The 19,853-nt window shown below is 42.5% G+C and overlaps 1 protein-coding gene across 4 annotated transcripts in view; it reads left to right on the top strand.

Moving 5' to 3' along the window:
* The window catches only part of TTLL11 (tubulin tyrosine ligase like 11), a 130,597-nt gene that overhangs the window by 71,754 nt on the left and 38,990 nt on the right, over positions 1-19,853 (top strand). For 3 of the 4 annotated variants that reach the window (XM_059715713.1, XM_014603712.3, XM_059715715.1), the window contains 2 exons: positions 12,024-12,281; positions 16,698-16,804. In XM_059715713.1, coding sequence (XP_059571696.1) covers positions 12,024-12,281; positions 16,698-16,804 — 365 coding nt within the window. Of the gene's footprint in view, positions 1-12,023; positions 12,282-16,697; positions 16,805-16,882; positions 19,619-19,853 lie in introns of those variants that run through there. The other variant, XM_059715714.1, reaches the window with a different exon arrangement.

The raw sequence follows: 19,853 nt of genomic DNA, 5'->3' as shown, positions 1-19,853 counted from the left end.
TCACTGTGAAGAACAAATCCTCCAAGTTATGCCAGCAATTTAGAAATGCAGCCTGGTGGGAGTTTTGGAAATATCTTTAGTTTTTTTCTTTTAAAATGGAAATCTTTTAGCTAGTGCAGGAAGATCTGAGTGTATTTTGTCCTTTGTCCAATCTCTTGATGAGCAATGAGCTTACATACCATACAGACTGTTGAAAAATAGCAATTACATTTGAGACCGTCAGTGAAATCACCTTCTTGACAAGCTTGTATCTTTGGATTTCTTCTTTGATGGATCTCCCTATTCTTACTTCAATCTATTTGCTTATAGCTATTTACAAGACCGTATATAAGATCTGGTTGTTTAACACAGTACGTTGCCCTTACATACATGCTGTTGCGAAATGTATTCTTGCCTTTTATATCATAGCTTCCTTTCTATTTAGTAATCCGCAGCATGGAAGCTATATACAAAAGAGGGGTGTGCACCTGAATACAGTTTCAAGTCAAACTTACAGTAACCACCAGTTGATTAAGTTGGTGATGAGCGTGCAGGTTACAAGCCAGCAGATGGGAAGATCCATATGTATGAAGTCTTGAAAAGCAACTCCCTTGCCATATTAAGCATAACCTTTACAGGCACCAGTTTCAGGGAACAATTTAATCACTTTTGCTTCCAGATATTACAGACGGGGCTTTGTTTCAGAGCAGTTACAGTAAGAGGAACATAATAGGAGCACCTCTGTACAACGTATTTGGTTTAGAGTCTTCCATTTCTTAAGAAATTGGTCACATCTCGAACTATTCAGCTTCAGTGAACGCATCATGGCTGTGTATACAAAAACATACCATTATCTCAAGCATTTTTCTGAAACAACAGTCTTGTTCCAAGAATAGATGCTTTGTGAAACCCAGCATGACAGTCTCATCAGAGCAGGCAATGGCCTGGCATTTACAATTACGAGGTGCTCAAAGAGGCTCGACGCAAATGTTTGATATGGAGAACTATTGTGAACTCATCTAAAGTACAAAGAACACTCTATATACTTTTACTCATTGCTGTCAGATAGTTTCTTCTTCAAGTTCGCATGGACAAAGTAGAAGAAAAATACCACGAGCCAGCGTTACGTTTCTTGATCAGGGCAAATTTTCTGACTCGGCTCCACGTGCCAAGCAGTTGCATCTATGGTTGCAGCAGACTGCACTGTCTCAAAAGTATTCATGCAGCCATTCATCTTCTGCAGTTGGGTGCCATCTTTTGCAGGTGTAGGTACTTGCGTGTGTAAAAGTGAATCTATAAATTTAGACTTCAGCTTCAAGCTGGGCTAAACATTTGGCCCTGAAAATGCTTGCCTAGCAATTAACATAATGATCTTAGTAACTGGGTTTTCTTTCCTTTCTATTTTTCTATAAAGGAAGGACTGCAGCTGATTTTTCTGCAGGGTTTCTTTTATTCCATAGCAGTTGTCATAAGTGTGGAGTAAAGACATTAATCATTAGGAGCAAAAAAATTGTTATCCTGCCATTTAGCTCCACAGTTTTCGTTTTGGCAACACCGTGGGCCCATCATTACACCTAACATCCATTATCCAGTTCCCATCCTTATGTTTGTTGATATTGCTTTGGCACATGGACTATAAAGGTGTGAGAGTATAATATTACCTCACTTGTGTATTCTACTCTAGGGGGCATGATCATGCTATTCTGTAATCTGCACAAATGTGCTGTGCTTTTATGAAGGCATTTCATCCTCCTTCATACACGTGTAATGGCTTGGAGTTGCCTCATTTCACTACAGATTTAAAATGTGCATGTCTGCTGTTCATCTACAGCGGGTATTTCATCTTTGCCATCTGACGTTTCTGCGACACTTGGAGAAAAAACCTGCAGACTGCAGCATTGAAATCTCTTTTGATTATGCCTGGGGGTCATGTTGATAGCAGCGTGGTCTAGTGGACTGAGAACAAGCCTAGCGCAGGAAAAGGCTCAGCTTTAATCAGCTCTGTTGCTGGCCCACCCAGCTGAGTAGGGCCAGCCACTTGACTCGTTCTTGGCCTCGCTACTTGCTCTGAAAGCTGTGGAAGCGTACAGATTGACTTAATTCACGCGGGTGTTTTGCCCAGTGTTTAAATTGGGTAGCACTTTCAAGATTATGTCACATGTTAGGGACTCGAGGGACCCATTCCTAAATGCCTGAATTGCTCTTGAAGATGGGATTTGGGAAACTAGGCCATTTACGTCTTTTGAAATTGTTCAAACAGCACTTCCAATGCAGTGCTTTTCTGTTGTGTCCCTTGCTTTCCGTAGGGTTGTAACCGTGTTCCACTTTGTGTGACTTGTAGCACTGTACTTTGTGTAGCACGGCAGCCACAGTGACATTACCAGGGACCTTGAAGGAGCCTAAAATGGAAAAGCAGCTCAGTAAAAGCGGGTAAAATATAACAGCAGAAAGGGAAAATTAAATTGTAGGGAAGGAAATCTTGTATCTGTTAAGCATGGTCATGAAATGGTTGCAACAGGGCTAGACGAATCTGTTCCATCTCAGAAACTGCTTGAATAAGTCAAAAGATACAGATTTACAGTATATTTGACTTTAATTTTTATGGTACTGTAGGTGTGTAATGGCTGTGTTGATTGTTATTCTCTGCTTGAACTGAACTTTATGAGGAGCACTAAATCTAGTCAGGAACACAAAAGATCAATGTAATAAAAGCAGTAATTTCTTACTACCCTAGTGTGAATTATACTTATCCTTGATGATGGGCACTTATAAAACTATTGGAAGGAAGATGAAAACTTGAATATGCTTAGTGGATGCCAAATAATTATGAGCACTGTTCAGACTTCCTGAATTTAGGATGAGTGTAGCCTTCAATTATATGTATATAAAAAAAAAAAAACTTAAAAGACCCCCCCCCCCCCCAAAAAAAAATGTTTTGTGCTGCATTTGTTGGAGAACATCATTATCTGTCTCAGCTTTTGCTGTACAAAGGATGTCAAGCAAAAAAAATACCATAGCTGCCCTGATGTGGTTTTTTAAATGGTATTGGGGGTATTTTCATGTTTGTATACGTGAGTGTCTTCTGAGGTTGTATATTCTTTGCAACTAGCACTGGTATGGCTTGTATTTCCCTTAGGTCATGACTTCATTGAAGCTTCTGGGCATTATCCTAATATATAAGGGCCTAATGACTCTATGTTAAGCTCTTGAAACACGTCCCATGGTGGTATTTGTTTTTACAGCGATGCAGGTTGGATTGCACCAGCTTGTACACGGATGAACTTGGCCCAGCCAAGCAGGGAGCTTATAATGAGGCTCAGGTTTGACCATTCTGCAATTGGGGTTTTTTTGGAAATTTCTGTCTGTTGGATTATGGGTTTTGCAGGACAAGGTGTTTTAAGGGCAGATTCAAAGGGCTTGTCCACTTGTAAGAAGAAAAACTGTTTAAAGAGAGCTATTGGGGGGGGGAGGAGGCGTGCAGGAATCTTGAAACATGTCATGGTCCTTAATACAAAAATACCTACCCATATCACTTGTATAGTTATAATGAGCAGCATTAATGAGATGATATCTCTTATAATGAGGAGTATGTGCTTTGTAAGTTTGCAGTGTTTTGCATTTTAATTCTGTCCCTGACTGTGCATGTAAAATTACCCCAGATACACAGGTGACGTTTTTGAGGGTCCATTATAAAAGCAGACGTAGACCTCAGTCTGGTCTGGGGCAGGCTCCTAGCAGAGCTCTCGTTTGTCTCGCACGTTTGTGGGGGGAGATTTGCCACCGAGGGGTGCAGAGTTCCTAGATTTCTTTTGCTCACTTGCATGGTCCGTCTTCTGTTGCTTGTGCTCATATGTCTACTCCCCTGGTTTTCTCCCAATGTCTAGGGCAGAAGCTGGGTGAATTGCATGGCCATATCTCAAAAACGTCAGGGTCTCAAGTGGCTGTCACTCCATGTGTGCCCTGTATGGACAGGTGGGCTACGAGGGGACTCGGATGTATAATGTGTTGGTTGGAAAGGCAGAAACAATCCCCATTCTGGGGGGCAGTGAGATTGCATTTGCAAATTCTTAGTTAAAGTTTCTTGTAGCTTTTTTAGGAAACCACACTGAGATGAAATGTCTGGTGCCTTGTTTCTCTGCCTAAGCAAGAGTTTTTTTTGTTTTTGTTTTTTGGGGGGGTTCCCGTTTTAACTTGAATGGAGAATTTTTTCCTTTTTAAGAACCCTTTTTAGTTCCTTGATTTGCCTTCCACAAAGGTTTTGTCTTTTGGAACTGGAACCTCGATCGCATAAGTTAGCCTTCAGGGTCTTGTCCGAGAATTTTAGGGCGTTCTTCCGCGTCGGCCCGTCAAGCACCATCAAAAGCACCGTTATAGATTTGACTAGCTTTGAGGCCTGTTTTGAGCAAGGTCACATGGCATGATGGTAAAAATGCTGCCCTGGTGCTAAACAGGTGGTGAGAGGATGTCCCAAAATGTACATTGCACTTACATCTAGGAAGGAATGGGTTTGCTGAGATGGAAAAAAATGGTTGAGAAGTGAAACAATAAATAAATGCGGAAACCAGTCTATTGTGCACATGGCAGCTCGGTTACCTTGCTTTTAGGTACGGTCTGAGCAGCTAGCTAGCTAGCCTTCAGCATTTATGTAGTGATTTACATTTGCAAAACGTTAGTCCAATAATTAATTAATCCTCACAACACCCCTTTGAGGGATGTAATTAAGTATTATCATTCCTTACCTACCTTTTTCTTTCCAGAAGAGGAGTGTTGGACCAAGAGGTTAAACAATTTGCTGAATGCCACACAGAAGGTCATTAGCAGAGACCAATTAGAATTTGAGAGGTGCTGGTTCCCAGCTCTCTTCTATTAGTCCATTAGCCCATGGTACTCGGTAATTGCCCTTAGCGATTTTAAATGCATGCAGACATATAAGCAAATTAAAACAAACATATTGTGTTTGTGAGATTATTCCAGTAACGACACAACTGTAACTTGGCGAAATTGCGTGCAACTTCTTCCCGTGTGCCTTGGCATGTAGGGTCTGTCTGGAAAATTAAATATAAACCCCTCTAGTTTCCAGGGTTCCCTACGCACATGCAGGGGCGGGAGTGGGGGGGAGCGCCACTGACAGCTGCTGGCTGAGAGCCACATCTAGTGAAGCAATACTGCAAGATAAAATATGGTTAACCGCATGCAGCAGCATTTTTGAAGTTTGTAACAATCGCTGGTAAATCACTGCCTGACGTTTAAAATAACAAAGCCAAGTTATTTTAGGTACCTGATTTATTTTTAAGGAAATGAGCTGGTTCCCTCTTGTAAATCGATGAACATTACTGTATACAAACCTACCATATAGATTAAACAAAACTTGATACGCATTCAACTGTTAAGGAATTTAAAAGTTATCCAATCTGCAGGCAGTACGTTTCTTATGTTTGCCAAAACTGGAAAAGAATGTAGCAGGCAGTCTTTTTAATAACTCAGTCTGATATCTGGTAGGTAAGGATATCGTAATCATAAGCAAATGATTTGGAAAGTTAGGGCAGGGATGCTCAACCAAGGTGTCACAAGATCCTTTGAAGAGTGCTGCGCATTATTAGCACGGTTAGGCATGCAAATGCCTATACATGATTCACAAGATGAACGCAGAGATGTCAAACGAATCCAGAGGGTCAAACCGTATCGGTCTTTCTGAGGTCTTTGCAACAGAAGAGTTGTTTTTTATTATTTTTCTGTAAGCAAAAACCAAGTGAAAGTTGAGGCCTGGCATTTACCAAAAGGTGTCTTGAGTCTACAGAGGTGGTGAGCCATGGAGCTAAGGTACGTAGAGAGATCATTCAGTAACGTTTCTGCAGTCACAAAATGATCGAATGTAATTTGTAAATCATATTTGATCCTGCCTATAAGTAAGGAAAACTGAAGTAGAGAACATGCTAAGTAAGGGACAAGCCAAATTGTTCATCCTACGAACGTTAATTCATGTAGAGCTCACACATGGCTTAGAAGATTTTCATCTCAAACTTCACTGATACAGTAGAGGTTTAATTTCTTGTGGAGATTTCTAATGTAATTATTCTGTATTCCCTATCCAATTAAGCACTTTCGCCTAATAATTAGCTAGATACATCTTCCGAGCTGTTAGAATAAATATAAACAAGTCGAAAGGAAGGCAGAAATAAGCCAGAAGGGTTGTGGGACTTGATAGCTCATGGAATTTTTATCAGGATACAAAGCCTTTTATCCTCTAGGTCTCAGGTTCAGATTCCCTCTAGATGGGTATTGAGCAAAAATTGTTACTTTTCTGATTGATCCTGGTGCTCTGCGTGAATTCGTCGATCTCAAGTGAGTCATTAGTGAGCACTGGTTCACCTTACAGATATCATCACAAATAGGTCCTGTTTGAGTGGCCCGCTGATGCTAAGCAAATAAGGAGCAATACTATAACTCCTTGCAGCCTGAAGGCCTCTGCAAACATCACACAGAAATAATTAACATAAAAATGCATTAAAAGATCATGCTTTAATAAGTGTACCGGAGTTTGCACAAAACTTTGGGCCCAAGCTACTCCCCTCCCTAAGAACAGAAAGGCTCACAAGTCTAGAAGTGAAACACAGCTTTTCTTTCAAAATAGTTTTGGAAATAGCTTTTTTCCAAAGTCGCTCTTTCCAAAATACGTCGGCAAGGAATGCTGTGCTGCTGTCACTAGTGGTACTTGTGGAGAACGGTCGAGTGTAGAGGTGCTTGTCCGTAGAAAGAAATTTCTAAATAAGCATTTGGAATTGGAAAGCTGAAGCAAATGTCAGATGTCAGCATTGCAAAAAGACCCCTCCTCTGTGTTTAAAACACGTAAAGACAGCAGAGAGCTTGGCAGCAGGATACTTTTGGTTCATTTGTTAGCTCTCTCTCCTGCGGGGCCATAAGATCACGGGTCCAAGTTCCACTGAAGGATTTCAGTGCACGTGTATGCAGAAAACTCGCGCACTGGACTACAGGTGCTAGCAGTGTAAGAAGTCTCGTCCTTCGCATGCAGTGCTAAAGTGAGGTCCCTTTTGTACATCTTGCTGGATTATCCAGGGAATGCAAAAGTCTTTCGAAGAAGATATGGGAAACCCTCTCATTGGAGACGCTTCGAATTAGGTGGAATAGTGCACCTGAGCTTGTAGCGCGGGACTGTACCTCACTGGCTGTGGATGGGCTCAGTGGCTGACTGGAAGTTGAAGAAAAACCAAAGATCCAGGGTTGGAGCAAGCCTTTGTATCCTGGCCAGTCTCCCTTGACTTAAGATCCCCGGATAGCCCCTCTCCTCCCTCTTCATAAGCAAATGGCGGAGAAAGAAGTCTGCGTCTGTGAGTGGGTTTCACTGGTTCTGACGTCTGGCTTTTCTTTCTGTTGGGACACAGCTCACGTGCCATGACTATAACACGCAGTACACAACCGTTGTCTCTGCATTCAGATTTTAGCTGTGGTTCTTAAGTTAATTTTTGCTGCTGGGGGCCCCCCCCCCCATATCACAGTAAAGTCTTTTTATGTTGATTTAGTCAAATATGATATGACTCTGGAGCAGGATATCCTTGCCAGTATAACAACAAAGATCCTTAGCCTCATCCTTAATCCCCATTAGATTACAGTTGAGCAATAAGAGAAGTCGAGTTATTTCTAAACGGTAGCTTTTGACTGTCCTTATAACGGGTGCCCCTCCACCTCCATCCCGACAAAGGCAATCTCCTGGAAAGCGGGTGGGTGAAGAGTGATGCAGGTACAGTGATGATTTGTGTATCAGTAACCGAGCAACAGGCAGTGCTCATTTACTTGGGGATGATATCATGTTGTTGTTGTGCTGGAAACGAGGGAGCCGGGCACTAATCGCCTGCCCTTGGCTCGATGATTATTGACCTTGTGCTCCCTGTGGCCCCGGTCTGAGTTGTGATTTGATTTCTCCCCCCCTTAAAAGAAGTGAGTATGAAGTTTTGCGATCTGGAATCGGAATCGCTTAGCTGTGACGTGGCTCTGTGCTGCTCACACCTGTGTTTTGAACCAATGCCTTTTGATTTTCTGGGGGCAACTCTGCGTTATGTTCGCTCTAAACTAATAACTTGCTGCGATAGACTGAAGGAAACGAGGCCACAACGAGAGATTTCCCCCACACACGTGCACAACATGAGTGGCAGATGGCACTGGTATGGTGACAGTGGTGGGGCTGCTAATGCAGGATGAAATGAAGTCCTTTCTCCAACCGGTCAGGTAGTGACAACGATATGATTTTGAAGCAGTCGAGAGAGATCACGCATGTGTTCTTCTCAGGTTTCAATCGTCTCCTCCCTAAATAATAATAATCGTGGATGCGAAAGGTAATAGAGTTGTGTTCTTTGCAGCTTGTGAACCTTGGTAGCCAAAATGCATGTTGACAGTGGAGAATTATCCGTATACAGCTCCTTTCACCCTATAACACTTTTGTGTTTTGTCAGACTATGCAAAGGGATTGATTCGCCCACCTCCAGAGTGAAAAGGTAGCAGGTGTTTAACAGCTCACAGCAGTCTGCAAACCAGTTTAAAAGGAAGAAGAATATAGTATCTGTTCGAAATGGCAGGAGCAATTTAGGGAGGCAGGATCTGTCTGAGCAAAATGGGACCCGTCCAGGATACCCAGGCTAATATAACCATTCTGTATATAGAAAAGTCTGGCCATCTTTGCCTTTGCCATTTTTAAAGTATGAGCTGAGACCATATTGCTTGATAGTGAAATGAAGACATGATAGAGCTGAATAAAAGCCCTCCTTCAAGAAATACTTTGTTTTTCTAATAGAAAAAAAAAGACATGAATAATAATTTTGATTTCAGTGCACAGTGCGGGTTTGGGATTGACTAGCGTATGGTCACAAAGCTCTTTGCAAGCAGTTGTGGGATTTGTCTTCTGTAATAGCAAAAAACAAAGCCGTTAGACTTGCAGATCTGTGGGAAGTTGTGTGCGCGTTGAGTTTGAAAGGCACGTGGCTGTGAGAGCACTGAAACCACACACAACCGTGTACACGTCTGCTCTGTCGCTGGGCAGCATTGCAAATCTGCGCCTTGGCAAAAGTCCTTGATTTGACCTAAACCCCTAAATTAACACAATTTCTAAATAACTCTGTTTGTGATTACTTGTGTATCTGGTAAGTCTGATAATGAGGGATAATCTTCTGGCACTCGCATTGCAGATACAATTCCTCTATCTTGTTCACATTCTCCACGTCACCTCTGAGTCTATTTGGTATTCCTGCTCTGTCTGGAAATGCATTTTCCCATTCATATCTAATAGCTTGAATCACTTGTTGAGTGCAGTTCGTGGGGATTGAGAAGGCATTTATATTTGCAAGCTGTGCACTGAGAAAGGGGAGGAGGAATAGAGGTAGCAGCTGGTGTCATGACCGAGGACCGGTTAAGAATTGGGAACAAGGTGGCAGACCAGGCTTGCGGCTCTCAGAGCATGTATGGGGCACAGCTGCCAAGGGTTAGCCATCTTCTCTGCTTTTCCTGCTGACCTGAATCTTTCCAGCTACACCAGAAATGCACGCGTCTGCCCCACAGATCATTAGAAATCTCGATCCTTCTATTTTGGAGGGGAGACATTTTCTTTTAAATGGAGGCAAGCAGCTGCTTATTTCAGTTTACTTTATTCGATTCAAAGACTTGCCTAAAATTCCCAAATTCAGCCCCAGAAAAATCTTTTAACAAGCCATGAGTAAGTGAGTGGTTGTCTGGAAAACCTCCCTGATTTCCAGAACATACTGAGCATTTTACTCATTGGCATGTTAAATTTTAAAGCCTGACTCTGCTTGTGGAAGGGGGCTGGCAAATGGCTCCAGCTGTGACTAGCTGGTGCCCAGGTGGAAGGGATTAACACCCCCAGGCAACCAGATGGGCTGCAGAGCCAGCAGAGCCCTGGAAAGGGAAGCAGGCAGCAGAAGAGGGTGAGCTGCTCAATATTTCAGGAGCCTCCTGCCATGCTTTGTCTTTGGCTGCCTGGGCTGTTGCTGCTTGGAAGTTATTTGCCCCTTTTTGCCATCTGGAAGGTAAGAGGAGTGTATGTTCCCTGTTGTCCCAGCTGTCTTCCAGGCACTTGGGTGTCTTTCCTCCCACTTGCAGAATGTGGTATAGCGATGCTCCCCATTCGTCCATGCAGCACAGTCTTCCTTATGCAAGCTCTGGTCCCACCCTGCTTTCTGCCTTTTCCTCCAAAAAAAATCACAGGACCCGTCCAGTGCCAGCTGCCCTTGTTCTGGCTAGTCCTCTTTGCTACGTAGCCCTAAAGCCACGGGCTCCTGATCTCCTTGGCAGTGGATTTTGGATCCCTGTCCAGCTTGGTTTTGGCCTTAAGCATGCCAGTGGATAAGTCACTCACCTCACTCTGGCTCCTCTTCTGAGCTGGGGGGTACTTATTGTAATGGTTGCTCCCAGCACGCCCGTGCCCCTGTTCTTGCAACCTGCTGCTGTGACTCTGAGCTTTGCTATTTGAAGGCACCTGTTGTTTTTGAACTGCTGATTCACCTTGGGGATTATCAGTGGGAGTAACTCTTCTGCCCTGCCCAAAAAGCTTCATGCCTGTGAGTGGCTGCATCCCTTCAGGGTTGATTTCTGGAGGGAACGTGCCCCTGGGACGATGCAGTAGCAAGCCCTGGTGGTCCTGTTTGAATGTCCTGCACAAAACTGGATTTAAAATGTTTGATTTGATTTCTGTAATTTCTTTAAATTTGCCTTCTCTTTTGGTTTTTAACTGTCCTTTTTGTTAACTCAGTGTTGGAGGACTTCTTTCTGCGTCCTACTCTTATTTAAATGTTACCGAAAATGTTGCTAAGAAGGGGCAGGGAGGCCTGGGAGGAAACGCATCCAGGGGAAAAAAGAAATGAAATGTAGTAGTGTCCTAGTGTGATGGACCTAATAAAGCAGGTTGGTTTCCAGGCCTCTGTATTTTTCTGGCAGGTACATTTTTACTAGCCCTGCTAAGCTGCATTGTTGAGTAGTATGCAACTAGATCTTGACCAACAGTTTGGAAAGTGACTGTGATGTGGGATGCCTCCGCTTTCGGATGTGTGACGTGAGGGATCTTTCAAGAACCTGACTTTTGGAAGGTGCCTGCACGTCCGCCTGAAAATCAAGTTCCTTTTCAGATGTCTGTTGAGCACCCAATAATCACTGCTCGGTTTTGAATATCTTGGCTCTTGCAGTTTGGCATTTGGATTGGTAACTACATCTCTGATTGTCGCTAAGAAATTGCTGTGGGATGGGATCTTTTCCATCTGATTCACCAGGTTGAATAAGGCAGGAAGTAGCTAGGAATTATTGCCTTCCAAGATCTACTTGGTGAATTGATGACTTCTGCCTAGCAGGTGATAAAGACCCATATGATCCAAAAAAATCATCACTGGTGCTATCTTTGATAGTTTATACTGGATGGGATGAGTGTGGACTGCGAGTGACCAGTTCGCTGTAGAGGTGGGCTCTCCTAGTCACGGAGAGAACTCGCTCGGCCTTTTACCTTCTCGGGGCCATTGGACTGAAATTTAAAAAAAAATAAAATTAAAAATTAAAAACCCAAACTTCAAACCCTTTGGAGAAGTTGCATGTTTCTCAGGTGCTGAAAACCGCAGACTCCTGTTCACTTCAGGAAGATTTATGGGTGCTCAGGACTGGGCATTTTATATTTGTGCTGAAATATGAATTAAGGGTCCTTATTTTGGGCAGCCGAGTTTGAAAACTGGGTCCTGTGTATCTTTTCCCTCTTGTACAACGAGTATGAGTATAAAGATTTCTTAAGCCAGGTATCACTTTCTTGTTCTTGAAACTTTTATAGACAAGTGAACAGTTTGGTTTTTTTTTCCCCCCTGATTTTGTATAAAATTGCTTGCACGGCTTCTTCCTGCTTAGAGCAGCTTTTTTTCTTCCAAGTTACTGTATAAATCTCTGAAAATATGATTTTATGATAAAAATTGCTGACAGAACCATAGTGAATTGATATAATGTTTTACAGTAATACCCTTATCACCAGGTACAATTACTTTGTGCTACAGATCTCAACCTTCTGAACCTGCATCGGAAAAGAAAGAACAGCTATCGGAAGGAGGATCAACAGACAAATTGGAGCACGATAGCAGCAAAAATCCAGAAGCCAGCTTACCTTCCCCTTGTCTTAAGCAAGTGTTTCCGAAGTATGCCAAGCAGTTCAACTACCTGCGACTGGTGGAGAGGGTAGCTGCCTTGTTCATCCGCTTCCTGGGAGTGAAGGGGACGACGAGGTTGGGGCCAACAGGTTTCCGAACGTTTGTAAGGTGAGAGACTTGAGATTTGCCCCAGAGAATTAATTGCCTGAAGCAATAACGCCCAGTCTTTTTGGGTCAATGGGTCACTGCCAGCCCTTAAAATGTCTTGCACCATTAGCAATCGGGACTTGTGGTAGAGGTGATATCTTTTACTAGACCAACTAGATTTTTTTTGTCCCCCAAAAATAAAATAAATCTTTAATTTGAAAAAAAAAATAAAAAAATTTAAACAATAAAAAAAAAAAAAGAATTTTTTTTCCCCCAAAAAATCTAGTTGGGTTAATAAAAGATATTACCTCTACCACGAGTCCTGATTTCTATACAGCTGCTACCTGGATACCTTGCACCATTAGCACATTTTCATTAAAAATGAGGAGGAGCCTGTTGTGATCTGCAGACCATTCACTCTGGCTTGGAAACTGCTAGCATAACATGTCTCACAGGATTTTAAGACCTCAAGGCCCCAGGAGATTGTGCTGCTTTTATGATATGGCAGCTCTCTGATAGATATGGAGCCAGTACTGAAACACTTTGTTCCAATAAGGTCAGTAGATTTGTCCAAAGAGAGAATTTCCTTCCTAAGTCTCCTTGAACTCGTGAATGCTCTTGTGATGGGTAATTACTGAGATAAGTATGTGTACAGGCTTCTCCTGTAATTAGTCTGCTGCCCTCCTTGACTCCTCATTGTCCAGTATTAAAGTACGCAATTGCACGCGGGAGGGAGCTGGCTGCCGTCAGTGCGGGATGGTACAGCATCCCTCGCTGAACTGGAAAGGAGAAAGCTCCAATTTTTCACACAGTTTGCCTCGGTACTTCTCAAGGAAGGGAAAGGAAATGACAAATGGGCGACATTGCCTTTGGCAGCTGTAGAAATTGTCGTGGCTCCACAGAATGAAAACTGTCTCTCTCGCAGAATAAGTAGCTTGAGAAGTTCTCAGAAAAGGGGTGGGGGAAAGCACCTCAAAATGCCCTTTGAAGCCATGGATGAAGAAGCAGGAAAAATACCTGAGAAACGGATAGACTTGTCACTGAGAAGTGTTTTTCAAAACTTGCCAGTCTGTATCCACAGCTCTTCAAAATGAAAAGACTGTGTCTTCCTGTGCTTATCTTCCCATGCCAATTGATTGGGCTGTTTTTAAAGCTATTTGGTTGGTGAATTTAGTGTTTTGCAGTTAATCTTCCTTACAAGACTCTCTCTGTAGACAATTTTGCTTTAAATTTCTGCCTTATTATAAACTAATAGTTTGATCCTAGGCCTTTCTCTGAAAATACAGCATATGTAACCGGCATGAGCAATGGAGGGATTAACATAGAAGTACTAATGTGAAATACCCTTGCAAAACTGAACTGTCCTCTATTGTGTACCTCCCAGAAAAAGGGGAATGAGGAAATAAAGATAGCGTGCCCAGTCTTAACTCACTTTCATGGTGTCCATCTCTTGAAATGCGCTGCAAGAGTCAGCCATTGGCGTGAATTGTGCTAATATCTAGCCAGCCTTGTGGTGTTTTCCTACCTGTGAAATATGGACTATCCTAAGTATGTTTACTTCATTTCCTTAACTATATAAGCCGGATACTCCTAAATCACTATCTCAATAGGTACATGCAGGCAATATGAAGTATCAATATCTAGTAAGCACCGTTTTCTTAAGTTGGCTCGAGGTGCGCTAACTGACCCTGGCCCTTTTGGAAGTTTATGATGCCGCCCATACTGTACCATATGCACGGCGCACAGTTACTTTTAGCTGCTACTTTGCCATAGCGGTGTGCTATAATGTGGGAGTGTGCTGCTACGGCAAAGTAGCTGCCGGTCCGGTCATGTGGAGATGCACAGCCCGTTGGTCATGTGTAGATGTGCCCATTGGATTATCCGTTCAGATGGGAAACATCCAGTAAATGCAGAAGGGCAAAAAAGAACAAAGCATCTTTTGGTGACGTATGAACTGGCTGCCCAAAATGGTTAAACAGAAGTCCAGGGAGTTTATTCAGAGCTGACACTTCAGTGTGTTTTTCTTGAGAGCACCCACCCAGTTTTAGCTTAACTTCTCCCCCACTACAGCTTTTTCCAGCTCGTTGATGTACTGTTTGAGTAACTGAGACTCCTTTTTTGTGTTGAAAGAGCAGGTGTCAGTAGCGGAGGTATGCCTTAACTTAGGGGAATGTCTAACCCTTCTGTTGATGTTTGCCCATCCTCTCGTACCTTTGGGACATGTATGTACCTGGGACATGCATACAAAGCCTGTGGCTTTGGAGAGTTCTGTACCAAGATAAAAAAAGTTGAGCATCTTCTTTCACGGCTTTCAAAACATTGTGCGAAATGTCAGTCTGGTTCTGCTCTTTGTTTATGTAGCCTACAGTCCTGAACTGTTTCGGGTTGTTGCTCAGTTGTGGGTTTTGTCTGCTGGCTATATAGGCATCCTAGAAAAGTTATTATTCCTTCCCATATTTGTATGTAGAAAAGCAAGTCCTGGGACACCATAGCATGCATTATTCAGATATCACAAATGAGGAAAGTAATAGCATTGGAGAGGAAGATGATTTCCTTTTGCAGTTCTTGTTATTTAGGTACGTGTCTAGCTTTAAGGAAGGCAACAGATGGGCATCAACTGACCCACAGCTTACAACTGTATTCAGAAAGTACGCTTATGCCTTTATTCCACGGCAGATCTATGACGTGGAACAACTGTTCATTGCTTCCGTGGTCCAGATTAACTTGTTTTATCTCTAGTAGACCATAGGATTGGGAGTGAGGTTGTGTTGCAAAATTAGGGAAAACAGACTATTGAGGTCCGATGACTTAGATCTGCTCTTAGATGTGTCTGCATGCCCTGCTGCTGTCGGCTAGGAGAGAGGCTTTCCGAATGCCAGTCACTGATGCATTGTGCACTAATGATTTTCATTGGGAAATTGCAGCGTGCAGGGGCACGGAATTCAATTTATTTTTTCATATACTTTTTTATTTGTCATTTTCATTGGGGTTTTTTATGGATATGCATGTTCCATCATGATAGCAGTATCCTATCTTCTGTCTGTCACCAACTATGACAAAAGGAATAAACAGCGGGAGCAGATGCTCTCTTGAAGTACAGAGATCCTGTTTCCATGCAGGCACCTTCAGCATTCAAGAATGAATGAATGAAGAGAAACAAATAGAATTATACAAATTACAGAGGGAAAATATGTTGGGGCATCTGCTCCATCCACAGGCCAGTGCCTCACTGTTCCCTGCTGTGCTTTTTCTGCTAGGTAGCCAAGTTTTGAAGTGATCCAAGCTTTGCCTCCACCACCATTGGTGCCTTAGATACCTTGGTGATGAAAATACTGATAATATAAAACTCAGGATGGATAGACAGACTCACTGAAAGAACTCGTTCTTTTCTGGCCTTTGATGTTTCTTCATTTCCTCCTTTTTCAGAAAAACCTTGACTTTTTTTTTTTTTAAGATCTATATTGCATATTTGCTCCCCTCCCACACTCTTTTTCTTTTCCAAGAATCCTCCAGTAAATGTGTAAGACATTCTGCCCTTGTTACCCACTTCAGAAGCAAGACAAGAGGTACATCCTCAAGGGAGCAATGGGACATCAGTGTCTCCTATACATGAGAGTAGGTGGCTTCAGACCCGTTCATACTAGTTGTAGCTGATCCAACTGAATCCTTACCTAGTGGTTGCAGCACGTTTAGCAGGCCGTTGGATATGCCATGCAGATGTATGCTGGCACTTCCAGCGGATCAGCAAGCTTCATTTGGGGATGGACTTGTAAGAATAATCCCTGGAGAAAGCTGTTTGTGACAACTGGTCAAGCCGTATTTTAATTGAAATTGTTGAATGTTTTAATCCCTTTTTATTTCCTTTTCTTTTCTCTAGTAAAACCCAGCTAATTGAAAATCATGTGCGGTAGATAGCTAATCCTTAATCTGACCTGGTGCCTCTTGTTCTCGGCATATTGTCGTGTAATTGAATGCATTGAATTTTCAACTGATTTAGATGCATGGCAATAGCCAGAGCACTCTTTTTTTTTTTTTTTTGCTTAGCTCCTTCTAGAAGTGCCGTTGTCTGGAAGCTGTGTGCCAGGCATGGGCAACCTGTGGTACAGGTGTCACAAGTGACACGGGCAGACTGGGAAGGTGACAAAGGGTGGAGGGCTAATTTGTGGCACGCCTGCCAAAAAGGTTGGCCCCCCCACTGCTCTACACAAATGCAAAGGTGAGTTGTGTGTGTGACAGGTTTTATAACTGAGAACATGCAGAGCTTTCTCTGTTGTACCCTTACGTGTGTATGAAATAAGCACTTGATTGACTGGTGCCTGGACTTCGATAGCCTTGTCCCAAGCTCTGCATGTCTTCGTGCTTGCTCATCTCCCTCCCCTTAGCCTTGGAAGTAATCGGAGTGTTTCTCTTCCTCTTTGTTTTGTGTCCATTTCACAGGAACTGTAAGCTGAGTAACAGCAACTTCTCCATGGCCACAGTCGATATTCTCTACATTGATATCACAAGAAGGTGGAACAGCATGGGGATGGACCACAAAGAATCAGGTAATACCATTTTGTATTGAGGATGTAAGTGTTCCTTTTGATGTAGGCTTTGCTCACAAGTGCACACCATGTTTCTAGTAAAATCTGTGGAAACAGACCACGTGCATCTCGGTGGAGAATTCGGGCTGGTTATATCATGGCTTTCCTCTGGCTGGAAGATGGAAGCGCTAGTCAGACCTGGCTTTCTGTAGCCCTCCAGACTTGTACTGGCCATTTTGCAGGTGTAGTTTTGGGTTGTGAAGGGACGCTTCCTATCACTTGCTCCTGGAGTCATCTGGTGGCTGAAGAATTTTGTCTTCTAGTTATGTGCTGAACCCCTGGCATGCATCAGTAACCTCCTTAATACACATTAGAGTACCTTGTATCTATATTTACAGAAGCTGATGTTGTGAAACCTCACCCAGGCCCTCCAAATCCATAGTTCCTTTAAAAACATTCCCCGTGAGTTCTCAAGTCTATTGATTACAGCGTAATTAGGTGTTGTCCTGCATTATGTACTAACTTGCACAGTCTAACAAACAAGAGGCTCATTCAGGTGCTCTGAGTACACATATTTAGTTGGTTTGTTGGTTAGGTCTTGTTCCCAAATTGAGTTATTTTCAAACAAATCCATTATGTGGTTTTAGCCAACTTTCACATATTGAGTTTGACACAAGACTCCTCATTCTCCTTACCTTTGGCTTCATAAGTGAGGGAGGTACAGTATGTTCTAGCAGAAACTTGCACTACAGCTCAGCTGTTAAATTGACTCCAAACTTAAATGATTTGATAAAAAGATTTTTTTTTTTTTTTAATCGAAAGAGAAACTCATTAAATAATAAAATTCATTGGAGCAGCAAGGTGGGTGTTCTATCAAGGTGCTGCAGACAGCAGCTAACTTACTGCAGCTTTGTTGGCAGGAGAGAGAGGCTTAAATCCAAACCTTTGAGGGTAAGTGTGCATCTTAATTATCATTTTAAGGTCTAAGAGTTCTCCTGCTCTAAACCACAGCTGAAATTTTGCTGATGAATGAGTAAATTAATACTAAAAAACCAGCCCCCCCTCTAAAGCTGAATATGTATGGTAGCAGAAACATGCATTTTTGATTAAATTATTAAATAGGGAAATTGATCAGTGGTAGAGTAGGAAGCTATTTTTCAAGTTTATTGCTTCAGACTAGCATTACCATCTGGCCTATTGTTAATTCTGGATTAGCTTTTCATGTTTTGTTTGCATCTTAAATTGCTATGTATAAGCAAAAGCTGTACAAACTGCTCCTGTAATGTTGCTAGCACTGTTTTTTTTTCTTTTTGGTTTGTATGTTTATTAGTGTTTCTCTGTTTTGCTGACCAGAACATGATGATGCAAGAAATTTATTTTGCTCCCCGCTGCTTCTCCCAGACCTACCCTTCCTTGTCTTACCCATGCAAACTGTATGCTTAGGTTCCACTTTTGGTCTTGCTCTCCCTTCTTACGCAGCCAATTTTGTGTTTCGTTGTATTGCATCTCACTCTTTCTGCTCTACTGCTTCTGCCAGCCTCAGCCCCACTGTCTTCACTGTTTCCCTCGGGACAACCCCTGCATGGCACCGGTCTAAGAAAAGCCATGCTTTTGTGCCCCAAATGCCTTTTCTTGATGCCTTCATGTAATCAGCAGTGTTCAGTGGTTGGACTGACAGCTTCTGGGCAAAGTTCCTAATTATTTCTACAATTAAGAAGCGAACCCCCCACCCTTTACTGAAAGATGGTGGATACATGAAACCGTTAGAACAGTTGCCTGACTCTTTTAATTCAGTGTAATTTATTAAATCTGTCCGTAACCTCAGGTGGATCACTCGGTGGTTCCCAAACCAACCTTGCGTAGAACCATATCTGCGATAGCTAGTGATCTGGAGAGCCCAACTTTGGACAGACTAGGGGTTTTGCTGTTTTGGAAAGTCATGAACTAGTTAAACACCCCAAAATCATAAGCCGCACTTGGTAATTGTGGTCATTTGGTACCTCTCTCCCACAAAATGCATTGAGACTTCTTTTCATGTTGTGGGGGTTTTGTTTCCCATTCTGCTGAAGTATTAGTATCAGTGGAAGTATTTAGTATGATCTATTTATACTGCAAGACTGGAGCTTGATTGTGCAAAGTGCTACACGCAGTAACAGTCTCTGCTTCACAGAGCTTATGATCTAACAATACCATTCATTTCAGCTTTGCACAGGCAGAAAAATGGGCCCTAAAAATGTCCCACATTTAAAATGCTACCTTTATTCACACCGCTTTCAACTTTATATACTGTTCAACTCTAGGTACCAGTATGTGACACACATCTGTAATGAAGCTGTAATGGGATCACTTCTCTTTATGCATGCACAGAATTTCCAATAAAGTTAATGAAAGTTATGTGCATACATCTAGGGAAGAATAAACCCCTAATGCCTGATACTTGTATGAATGAAGATAAACCTGTGCTGAGAGGCACTGGAGCTAAACAGACTCCCATCTAGGACTTGTAAAGCAGGAAAGAATTTTAAAGACAAATTAAAATCTCCATTTTCTAAAAATGATTACATTTATTTTAAAAGTAACTTCTTTTTCTCTGTTGGATTTTTAATACGTACTCTGGACCCCAATGAAACTGAATGCATAGCTCTAAATACGCTCGCTGTTGTTCTTGTTGCAATTTAATTGTCACTTCTATTAAAAATGTTAAAAGCTGGGGTTTTAATATCCACATGTAAATGTTGTATTAGGAAGGAGAAATGTGAATTGGTAGCTTGCGAACCAGAGGGGCTTGGAACCCCTACCTACACACGGGCAAATAAAGAAAACAAATGCCGAGGAGCGAGTCATGCAGAGGCAGTTATTAGATGCGCGCTCTCCCCATCAGTCATTGCTCTTCTGGTGGTTTTCCTGCAGACTCTGGTAAGGAGCAGAAGCGCAGAGCGGGAGGCCTGCCCTTCGCACTTTTGTGCAGAGAACGTGCACCCTTGGCAGCCCCGAGCGCGGGCTGGGTCGAAGGGGGAAGGTGCCTAGGGGGTCGCTACACACATACACTAATCCTTCAATGGGTATAAAT

Source organism: Alligator mississippiensis, chromosome 12 (assembly GCF_030867095.1).
Source record: "Alligator mississippiensis isolate rAllMis1 chromosome 12, rAllMis1, whole genome shotgun sequence".
NCBI classification, from domain to species: domain Eukaryota; kingdom Metazoa; phylum Chordata; order Crocodylia; family Alligatoridae; genus Alligator; species Alligator mississippiensis.
Note: the sequence above shows the minus strand (reverse complement) of the source record. Positions and strands in the feature narration are given on the sequence as shown.